We start from the raw sequence: 12,171 nt of genomic DNA, 5'->3' as shown, positions 1-12,171 counted from the left end.
AGAAATAATAAGTCAAATTTCCATTATTCCTAAAATCTGCCCTCTTTAGCTCCAAAATAATCTACAGTCACCCTTTCCTATCTTTTCATTCCTTTTACTCATTCCTTAAGACCTATTAAAAGTAGCTATTTTTAAATGACCACTTCTCATTTTTCAACCAACCAAAAACAAAAAAAACCTACTAAGTAAACTTTACAAATAAATTTTAAAATCAGATTGGTTTTTATGTCATATTTTATAGTATAGTTTTAAGTTTTTACCTGAGGAGTTGTAGATGATTGCATGTTTTTATCCTCCAAATGTTCATTATTTGGTTCTGTGGTGTACATGCTAATGTTTAAAAGAAATTTAAAAGGAAAAAAAAGAACTATAACTCCATCTGAAAACAAACATGGTTAAGTGGGATTAATTTTTAAATAATTTTTATCACAAAATTTTATCACAGTCAAGTCAGATATCTTTATAGTCAAACAGTCCAAATATTCATTTTAAAGTTATTAACCAAAGTTATGTGCACAAGTTTTTTAAACTATTAACACAGAGAAATTGAATACTTCTCAATAATTCATAATCTTGAACTATATTTTAAAAGCATATATCAGAAAATTCTTTATTTCATGCACTGAACTAGTATGTTTGAGAAAATTTCTATCACTGATATATTCTATCTTCAGTAAATTCCTGCATAAGAGACTCCAAGAAAATTTAAAATGAAATGTGATCACCTACATTAAAACCTACATCTGTAAGTTACTGATACAGGCTGAAAGGTCTGTAGGTCTAACATTTAAGCAAGGCAAAATAGGTTTTATTTTGAGTAATTATGTACTAGAGAGAGAAAAAAAAAGAATGAAATAGAACCACATGAAGAGAAGAATTAGTTCCGGAAACTTTTATTTTAAAATAACTGTTGTTTCTACCTTCTCTGTGATCTTTGCTGTCTTTGAGTGTAGAGAGAGTATCTTTGCCTTAAAAATGTCTTTCAATTCTGGAGCTACTGTTGAGGACAAAATTAAAGATTTCAAGTTTTAATTTTTAAGTACTTGACAAGAACACGTTTCAAGTATCTATACTTTTTTAAAAAGGCAAGCAATTTTAATAACGAAAAATTTTAATGAAAAGGAACATTAACATTTGAGTACCTACCACATGCTCAGTGCTTACATGTACTGTCCCACTTTAATGAATCAAAATATTAGTGCATAAAATCCTTTAAGGAATCATAACTGAATTTATGACATTAAAACAGAAAATAACACTTATTTTTAAAATTTGATGAAAAACATAGATCTCTAAGTCCCTTTAAAGTAAAATTCCGTTTTCATTAAAGAGAACATCAAAATTATTAGAATGACTCCCTGTTGTTAGCTGTTAGGCCAGAAGCAAAGTGTTAGTAAGGTGTCCGAATAAGGAATGTTGGTGAATCACCTAAGCTGTGTCAGGTTTGGAAGGGGCAGGCTGAGGGTTAGTATGATTAAAAAAATTTGAGCTCCAGTGCACGAGTCATGCGGTCAGGGCACAAAGTTCATGGACTCAATAATTTTTGAATGCCTACTCTTCTGGATTCTGAAAATAAAAGCAGCAAAACAGAACAAGAATAGAGGTTTCTGCTGTTACATGGAGCTTATAATCTTGTCGCGGGGAAGGGAAAGACAATAAACAGTATTTTCAGACTGCAACTAAGTACTGAAGAAAATAAACCAGCATGATGTCACAGTCATCAAGATGACATCTGAACTGTGACCTGAATGAGGAGAAACTGTGAGTCATAACTAGGCAGATGGACTAGGAGCAGGCAAACATAACATCACAAATCATACAAGTAGAGATATCAAGAAAGTAGGCAGCAAATTTTAAGATCTGGAACTAAGTCATGATTAGATAGCAGGACTTGGGATCCAGAGGAGCAAACGGTGCATTAGAGCTTGAAAACCTAGATAAGGAGTCTGAAAAATAAACATACAGGTTATCAGCTACAAGAGAAGTCTGATACTGTGTCAAGCAATATTTGTGCCTGACAATTACTCAGTACTCTACATATCTGCCAAAAGTGGAATTGGTAGGTGGTATGCAGAGTAACCAAAAGCAAGAACTTTGGAGCTGAGATAGAAATGTATTTCACTCTCCCCTTTATCTTTAAATAACTGCAAGAAGTGATTTATTTCCCTAGTCCTCGATGTATTTATCTGTAAAATAATGATATAATATTGCTTAATGTGTTGGTTTTTGTGAGTATTAAATGATAAAACAGCTGACACAAGTTGGACTATGTTAAACACTTAACATGAATCATCTCTTTCGATTCTCACAACTCTATAAATTATTTACTTTCGAATTATTTACTCTATGAATTATTGTCCTTATTTAACAGATATTGAAACTGAGACCCAAGAAGGTTAAGTAATTTCCCCAACGTCACACAGCTAGCAAGTAGCATAGCTGAAATTTAAACCAAATACTTTTTAGTATTATTCAAGTCCTTGTTAACCCTGGTATCATTTGTCTTTTTGCTTTTATTCAGGAAATACTGCATTGTGGATTTAAGTTACATTTTCTTCATGACTAATGTATTTATTGGCCACTTAAATATCTTTTGTTTAAATTGAAGTATAGTTGATTTACAATGTTGTATTAGTTTCTGGTGTACAGCATAGTGATTCAGTTACACATATACAATATTCTTTTTCATCATATGCTATTACAAGTTACTGAACATAGTTCCATGTGCTATACAGTATGACCTTATTGTTTATCTATTCTCTATATAGTAGTTTATATATTTTAATCCCAAACTCACAATTTATACCTCCCCCTACCTTTCCCCTTTGGCAATCATAAGTTTGTTTTCTATGTCTGTGAGTTTGTTTCTGTTTTATAAATAAGTTCATTTGTATCATTTTTTAAGATTCTACATATAAGTAATATCATATGTTTGTCTTTCTCTGTCTGACTTACTTCACTTAGTATGATAACCTCTAGGTTCATCCATGTTGCCGCAAATGGCTGTTTTTTATGGCTGAGCAGTATTCCATTGTTTTATATATATATAAAATGTTTTATATATGTATATATGTATATGTATATATATGTGTGTGTGTGTGTGTATATATATATATATATATATACTACAACTTCTTTATCTCATCATCTGTCAAGGGGCATTTAGGTTGCTTCCATGTCTTGGCTATTGTTAATAATGCTGCTATGAACATTGGGGTGTGTGTATCTTTTTGAATTGGAGTTTTCTCTGGATATATGCCCAGGAGTGGGATTTCTGGATCATATGGTAAGTCTATTTTCAGTTTTTAAAGGAATCGCCATACTGTTTTCCATAGTGGCTGCACCAAATTGCATTCCCACCAAACAGTGTAGGAGGGTTCCCTTTTCTTCACACTCTCCAGCATTTATCGTTTGTGCACTTTTTAATAATGGCCATTCTGACCAGTGTGAGGCGATACAGTGATATTGAGCATTTTTTCATGTTCCTATTGGCCATTTGTATGTCCCAGATTCCTTTTGTAGAGCCTTAACTCTTGATTTTCCCTGCAACTGAGACTCTCCAGCATAAATCTTCCCTTCATTTGGTTAATTCCTTTTTATCTCTCAGTTCAAGGACCATATACTCAAGAGAAATATTTATGACACCACCTCTGCCCCTAGACTAAGTCAGGTCCAGAGTTTATATGTTATTACAGAACTTTGATTATTTTCTTCAGAGCATTTATCTCAGTTTTTAATTATGTACTCATTAGAGTGACTGTTTAATGCATTTTTGCCTCATTAGGCTACAGACTCCACAACAGTGTCCTAAAGGCCCTTGAGGCTCTGTTCATTTTATTTTTCAATTTTTTTCCACTCTGTTCTTTAGATTGAACAATTTCTATTTATCTATCATCAAATTCACTGATTCTTCCCTCATTTATTTCCATTCTGCTATTGAGTCCATCTGGTGAAATTCTATTTCAGATACTGTATAATTTTTAGTTCAAAAAGTTTTACTTACTTTTTTTTTTTTTTTACTGTTTCTGTTTTTCTGCTGTGAATGAGTATCTTTCCATTTATTTCAACTATGCTTATCTTTACCACATGAACCATGACTGCTTTAACATCTTTGGTAATTCCCACATTTGGTAATTTCCATATTATGGTTGGTGTCTCTCGGTTGTATTTTCCGGTTCTTTATATGTCAAGTACTTCTGGAGTATATCCTGGACATTCTGTTGCATAGACTCTGGGTCCTACCAAAATCCTCGAGGAACATTTTATTCATTTTTTGTTTGTTTTAGCAAGTAGTCAACCTCGGTCAGTGTAGATCACCTGCTCTCTCTTACTTCCTGTGGGCACCGGTTCCAGTCTCACTTGTTCCCAAAGTCTTTGCTATGCTGCCTTCGGTTCGTCCCATGAAATCACTGTGACTTGGGCAGTGGTGGTTTTTTGGTTTGGGTTTTTTGAAAAGCTTACCTCACTTCTTAAAGCCACTGATATGCTGCTTTGGGCCTGTCTCATGCATGCACAGCTGGAGGTGATCCAAGAACTTGGTTGGGTTCAGACACAGAATTCAGGAACCCCGTTCCCTTGCTTTCGCCTCTCCTGATCCATACACCCCCAATTCTATTATCTCTAAAGGTTCCTTTTCCTCCTTTCTCTGGTCAGAAGACAGTGCTTTTTCTGAGTTTTAGCTGTCCGTAATTCTATGAATAGTGCCTGCCCTTAGGGAAAAGCCGTAAAAGGAAAACAACAATTCCTCATATTCATTTCGGACTACAGGGTCCATTTCCCCAAATCTTCAGGCCATAGAAATAGGTTTCTTACTGTACTTTTGGCCTCCTGTGTGGTTCTTGCATGGTTGCATGACTGGGGGCTTGCCTTCAGGTCAAAGCCACGAGAGCAAGAGACATTCACCCTTGTAGTTTTGACTGTCCTCCACAATCCACCTGCTTTTGCTCATTTTTCTGAGTCCTCAGGTAGTTGCTCCTTGCATTTTAACCAGTATTGGGTTGTGAGCAGTAGGAAAGAGTTTGTAGTGGGCTTATTGCATCTTGGATGAAAATGGAAGCCTGTGCACTTCAGGATAGCAGGGACCATATCTGGTTTTACCCTTGATCTACACAGTAAATGGCAGGCACTCAATAAGTATTTGTGGGATGAACACTGAGTGAATTGAGAATTAAAAAAATACCAGATACTCAAAATGACAACAAAAACAATATTCTGAATGGTTAACAAGAAGGGTTATCATATCTTTATGATAGAAGGGTAAGAGATTCTAACACCAAGAATAGGTGTTTCAAACACATAAAAAGGAAACAAATTATAAAATGAACAAGATCCTTAATGATTATGCTGCAAAGACAATTAAGAAATTAACAGGACAATTTAGAAAAAAGTTCTGCTCCCACAGAACAAAAACTTAAGAGTGGAAGTTTTTAAAAACTAGGACTCTGGCTAAGATAGATTTTTGGCATAACTTTAACAGGGGAAGTTGAAAAGGAAAAACCAAATACTTAAGTAATCAGAAGAAGACTGGGGAGAATACATGGGCCTTAGATCTCTCCCCACTGCCCCTTTCCCTCTTTTTTTTTTTTTTTTAAATATTGTGTCTGTCTCCATTCTTCTCTGCTCCAGATATCTCCTTATCTCTATTTTCCTTTGGACTTCTCTCTTCTGGGCACTTCTTTCTTTCTTATCTGACCAATTTTTAAAATGCCTATTTCCTTAATATAAATTTTATAATTTAAAATGTAGATAAATTAAAATAATGACTTTCATCTTTCTCCTAATAGTTCTTCTTTTAGGAGTCAGTTTCTTGATAGAAAAACATCTTCCTAACAGCTCTGTGCAACTACTTGAAATAAATTTGAGATAAGCAAAAGCCTACTTGTGTAATTCAGAAGTAACTGTGGTAATCCAGGTGTCAAATGGTTGCAGTGAATGTATCCTGTTAGGAGTGAAACCAGGCAGGACCCTGCGCGGCCTTCCTGGGGGACCAACCACCCCCCACCATGTCCCCATCTCTTGTTTGTGGAAAAGCTTTAGCCTTCTAGGCCTTCCCTAAGTTCCAAAGAACATATTTAATCAGAGAAGAGAAAAAATGCAGAAACAGGAAAACAGTCAAGCAAGACAAAATAATACGTTAGCCATAAAACAAAGTCAAGGATCCTTAGTTCCTCCTCAAGGGCTATATACAGATGTATTCTGAGCCATATCCTCGAGTTGTTGTGCGGACCCTAAAACCCCCACCAGGTGGAAGGAGTCAACTGCATGCTGACCACTGGCACATAGACCCCAGATCATTTGGAACCAAGAGACTGACAATGTTAACTCCTGAAATACCACCCTGTTACCTCAGCCCCAACCAATCAGAAGGTTGTACACGAGCTGATTAAACACGGATCGACCCTTTCCCTCACCCTGCCTTTAAAAACCTTTCCCTGAAAGCCAGCAAGCAGTTTGGGTCTTTTGAGCATTAGCTGCCCATTCTTCTTGCTTGGTGTCCTGCAGTAAACTCTATACTTTCCTTCACCACAACCCAGTGTCAGTAGATTGACTTTACTGCATGTCAGGTAAGCAGACCCGATTTTGTTCAGTAACAGGAGTCCTTTCATTACATGTCTGGATAGCTGGCGTAATGGAAAGAATGAGGACTTTACATCAGAAATTTACTGGTTGTATGATCTTGGACATATACTAACAAAAAGAAGACTCTTGTGATTTTTATTCCAGTATCTAACCTTTCTGATCAGCTCTGTATTTAAAAAAATATGCTCTATTTAATTCAATAAGCTTCTTAAAATCCTTTTGGGAATGAGGTTGCGTATAAGTACATACATACTATATATTGTGCTATTATGGGAATAAAGTAAGATGTTTGTACAGTTCATAAAAAGAGTTGTGATGTGAAATTGGTAATTTTTATTAGAAGTATGTACTATCATCATATTGCTAAGCTTTGCTCTTAAAGTTGTAGAAAATTCTGATTGATTTAGAGGTTCTGTTTTCCCCTGATTTTATCAGAACGTCTCTTTGATTGTACATATTGATAATGGACACAGTTTGGTATTATCAAAGAGTTGGGCAATCTAAGCTCTTTGCTTTTAATCTGCAAAATAACATTGAGTACATTTCTTGTCACTTCATCTCCCTGTCCCTCAATTCCAAACCTATAAAATGGGGTAGGGAGGGAGGATGTTAGATGATCTAATGCCTTAATCAGTTTTAAGTCTATGCTTCTATTCCTTTAGGGATCCACTGTTAAAAAAAAAAAACACCCAAGGTGAGATAATACTGATACATGCTGCTTGGGAAATTCACATCCTATATAAATATCGTGTATGTATATATTCCATCACTTAATAGAAACAGCTTCTTGTTTTTCCCCTGTTGTGTGTTGTAGTGTATGCTGCACTTTGGGGTTACTTTTGGAGCAATGTTAAACAACAGTGACATCTAGTGACTACATGCTGCATATCATTCAGCAAAAAATTCATGGCCAATTCTTAGTCTTCTAAATGTGGATGATTCACTTTGTGACTTAGTTAAATATTTAAAATCATTCCTCATCTCTCCTCCAATCATTCCTCATCTCTCCTCCATATAGATTTAAGAAGTACCAATTAAAATTGACAGCATTAACAACTAGATACACAGTAACTGAAACTTTCTTCAAAAAATCATAATGCATACAGAGTTAAATATTAACTATTGTTAAGGGAGACTGCAACTTTTTTCCTTCCATTGAGAGTGGCAGAACTGGGATCTGAGTTCAGGTGTGTTTCAACATGTAGTCCATGCCCATAGCCACTACACATCACTGACACATAATAGCCATTTAACATATTTTTGTTAAAAGAATGGTAGGTAAAGCATTATGCGTCAATGTCTGGATTCCTGAGTAAGCATTGCTTTAGAACCTTTGGAACTATCGCCTTTCAGACAAATCTTTTTAAGTTTACATCAAAGATCATCAAGTAAAAACATCTACAGTATAAGTCTTTCGAACGAATGAATTTAAGTGTTATATCCACTGAGAATATTCGTCATAAAGAGCATTCAAACTAGATGAGTTTTTTGTTTGTTTGTTTAAGATAATGACTAACTGGCATTGCTATTTAATCAGGACAATACAAATCTGGGTTAAACTACTACTCCAACTCAAACGGACTCTACCACTATTTAAATTCCTATTGTATTTAGTATTTGTTCTCATTAATCAGATATTATCTTGAATTTTCATTCTTTACAGGTGCCTAGATCTTGTTTCCACAATAAAATGATAAGGTACCCAGGGTTCAGAGCATATTTTACATTCTCATCTTTTCCTCAGCACCAAACACAATTAGCGTTTCTCACCTACAGAATAAAATTACTAACAACTTATCCAGAATCTAAGGTTTGCCCCAACACGGCATCAAACCATCTTGTCAGCTTTCTCCCACATTCTCTTGACCCTACATTTCAGTCAAACTAAATTGTTAATTGCTCTCCTATGCATTATTTGTTCTCTTTTATTTGCTTGGAATAACTTCCCACTGCAACTCTTCTTTGTAAATTATATCCATCGCCTAAGGGTTATTCCCAGAACAGCTTCCTGCCAGGTATACCCCAAACAGGAAGTCATCTTCCCTTCTGAATTCTCACTTGCTGAACTGTCACTTGCTCTACCTTCCTTCTACCTCTCTGGTTGGCCTTGGCCTTCTTTACAAGCTTCCTTTCCTCTTTCTGTCCCTTAAATGTTGAGGTTCCTCAGGATTCTGCCTTATGCCCCCCCTTTTTTATTACTCACTCTCTATTTCTTAAGAAATTAATTTTACTCCCAATGGCTCCAATTATGGCCAATAAGCTGATGAGCCTGGACTAGTGAAGCCCTCTTGAGATTCTAACTAGTGTATTTATCTAAATATTGATCACCTTTATAAGCATCTTAAGCTCAGTATACGCACAACTGAACACAAGACCTTTCCCTACCAAATCTATTCCTTCTTCAGAGAATTTCCCAACTCAGAGAATGAAGTTACCATCTACCTTGTTGCTCAGATTAGAAACTGAGGAGTCACTCCTTCTCCCCATTTCTCCTTTCCTGCTGACACTGAGTTACTAAATCATGACAGTACAAGCTCCTAAGTATTTAAAAATTGTGTCCACTTCTCTCCATATAAATTATCATTACCCCAGTCCAGGCCATAAACCCCTTTCCCCTAAACACTGTAATGGCCTTCCAACTGTTTTCCCCACTTCCAGCCTTGGTCCTCCCCATTGTAGTTTCATAACGCAGAGTAATCTTCTAAAATGTAGAGTGATTGTGGCAAGCTTCTGCTTAATATTCTTCAGTGGCTTCCCATCAAAGAAAAATATCCAGACTCCTCAAATGCAGCTTACAGAGCCTTCTGTTATAAGGGATAACCTTGTCCCTGCACATCTCATTCTTCACCTGGCATTTTAAACTTCAACCGTATTAAACTTCAACTGTAGTTCTTCAAACTTGTCATGCCTCCCATCTCCATTACACATTCCTTATGCTGCCTCCCAACCCCACTCTCCTGTTTCTTGCCCAGCTAGTTCTACATAGGTTAAGAAGTCATTCTGGCAGACGCTCCCTTCAGTATGCATTCTTATTATAGCACCCTCTCCTGATCACAGCACCCACCCCAGTACTGTAACTGCTTGTTTAACTACCATCATTCTTTTGACAAATATTCATCGAGCGGCCACTACGTAACAGGTAGTGTATTCTTCTTTATACAGAATTTAGTCAGTACAGGGTACTGTGGCAGCACATATGAATTGTGGGAGAGGGTTCAAGAAATGCTTCTTAGTGACTCACATTTCTGTCTATTTTCCTGGTAGACTGAATTGGCGCAGCGTTCACAATCATTTCTGGGTTCTTTGGATTACCTAACACAATAGATGATGGATAAATATCTAATCCCATTAACTATTGGATTTTAAGTACATACAAAAAGTTTTTACATTGTAAGAGGCCTCCAGCCAGCCATTACATCCTACTTAGCAGAGTTTTTCTTTGTTATCACTTTGGAAATAGTGGAGTATAAAAAGTGAAGAGGCAAACCACTACAGTGAAAGGTATGGGACTTACAGTCAGAACACTGTGGTTAATAATTCTGCCACTTACTAGCTAGGGGTCCTTGGCCAAGGCCCTTAATCTCTCTGAGCCTCAGTTTTCTCATCTGAAAAAGGTAGTTACAAAATCAAATGAGATAAAATAAAATAAAAGCATAACACAAAATGCAAAGGTAAATCCAAATGCTATTGTTATTATTGTTATTAGAGTGACTACAGATCAGGTCTGCCTGTTACTGGTCATCTCAGCTTTATAGACAACAGGATTTCCAAATCCCATCCTTCATCTTCCCTTTACCATTTAAAAGGGAGGCTTTTGTATTTTAATAAACATATTGATGGAATGTTAAAAAAAACCAAATATGTATGATTTCACTTATATGTGGAATATAAAAAATAAAACAAATTAGTGAATATAACAAAAAAGGACAAGACCCACAAACATAGAGAACAAACTAGTGGTTACCAGTAGCAAGAGGGAAGGGGTGAGGGGCAAGATAGAGGTAGGGGATTAAGAGATATAAACTACTATGCATAAAATAAATAAGCTACAAGGATATATTGTACAGCACAGGGAATATAGCCAATATTTTAGAATAGCTATAAATAAGAGTATAACCTTTAAAAATTGTGAATCACTATGTTGTACCCCTGAAGCTTATATAATAATGTATATCAACTATACCTCATTAAAAAAAGTCAGATAATATATATGTTCATGTATAATTGAAAAATTGTGCTCTACACTGGAATTTGACACAACATTGTAAAATGATTATAAATCAATAAAAAATGTTAAAAAAAAAGTCAGATAACAAGTGTTGAGAAGGATTTGGAGAAATGGGACCCTCATATACTCCTGATGATAATGTGAAATGGTACACTTTGGAAAACAGTCTGGCAGCTCCTCAAATGATTATATATAGTTACCAGATGACCTAGCAATTCTACTCTTTGGTATATTCTCAAGAAAACATATGTCCAAAAAAGAAAAGAAAAGAAAAGAAAACATGTCCACACAGAAACTTATACACAAATATTTATAGCAGCATTATTCATAATAGCCATAAGGCAGAAACAATCCAAATATTCATCAAAAGATGAATGGATAAGCAAAATGTGGTATATCCAATCAATGGAATGTTATCCAGCCATAAAAAAGAATGAAGTACTGATACATGCTATGACGAACCTTGAAAACATAATGCTAAGTGAAAAAAGCCAATCACAAAAGATCACATACTATATGATTCCATTTCTGTGAAAGTACAGAATAGGGAAATCTATAGAGACAGAAAGTAGATTAGTGGTTGCTTAAGGTAAGGGGTGGAGAGAACATAAGAGTATTAGCTACAAGGTATGGGGTTTCTTTCTGAGGCAATGAAAATGTTCTAAAACTGTAGTGATGGTTATACATATCTGTGAGTATACCAAAAGCATTGAACTGTATACTTTAAATACGTGAATCTGGTATGTATGGCGTGATATGTGAATGATATCTCAATAGATCTAATTTAAAACCACAACAAAATACACACATATACATACACAGATAAACAAGCCAAAAAATTTAATAAGTAGATATTAAAGGGACAAGAGAGACAAAAATACCAGCCTATGAAAATCTAGAATTTAGATACACGGAACAAAAAATATCAGGCCACAATTAAAAAAAAAAAGTTAACTGGAAAGGTAGGTGGCACAAAAGAGTATTGATCTGAATCATTTCTCAGTAAAACGGTAACCCACTGAGCTGGAAAAGTCAGGATATCTGGATTCAAGGACTGGTTTAGCTACTAACTTAACCACTAATATCCAGGTAGTCTACCCACCCTCCACTCTATAGTCTTTCAGTTCCTTGGTCTCCTTGGCTCCTGTGATCTTTTTTTTTTTTCACCCTATCTCAGCCACTCACTCACAAGGCCACAAATATCAAGTGGCCACTGAATTCTGCCTAGCTATGCTACTATGCCTCTCTAGTATTGCTGTAGACTGAATGTTTGTGTCTCCCCAAAATCCATATGCCAAAATTCTAACCCCTAGCATGATGGTATTAGTAAGTGCGGCCCTTGATAGGTGGTTGGTTCATGAGGG

The 12,171-nt window shown here is 35.7% G+C and overlaps 1 protein-coding gene across 4 annotated transcripts in view; it reads right to left on the bottom strand.

The window, feature by feature from the left end:
* The window catches only part of SLC9B1 (solute carrier family 9 member B1), a 47,635-nt gene that overhangs the window by 32,101 nt on the left and 3,363 nt on the right, over positions 1-12,171 (bottom strand). For 3 of the 4 annotated variants that reach the window (XM_072939587.1, XM_072939601.1, XM_072939608.1), the window contains exons 1-2: positions 921-1,000; positions 261-330 (exon numbers count right to left, since the gene is read on the bottom strand). In XM_072939587.1, coding sequence (XP_072795688.1) covers positions 261-329 — 69 coding nt within the window. In that variant the 5' untranslated portion in view covers position 330; positions 921-1,000. Of the gene's footprint in view, positions 1-260; positions 331-920; positions 1,001-12,171 lie in introns of those variants that run through there. The other variant, XM_072939590.1, reaches the window with a different exon arrangement.

The sequence above is a fragment of the Vicugna pacos genome, chromosome 2, assembly GCF_048564905.1.
Source record: "Vicugna pacos chromosome 2, VicPac4, whole genome shotgun sequence".
NCBI classification, from domain to species: domain Eukaryota; kingdom Metazoa; phylum Chordata; class Mammalia; order Artiodactyla; family Camelidae; genus Vicugna; species Vicugna pacos.
Note: the sequence above shows the minus strand (reverse complement) of the source record. Positions and strands in the feature narration are given on the sequence as shown.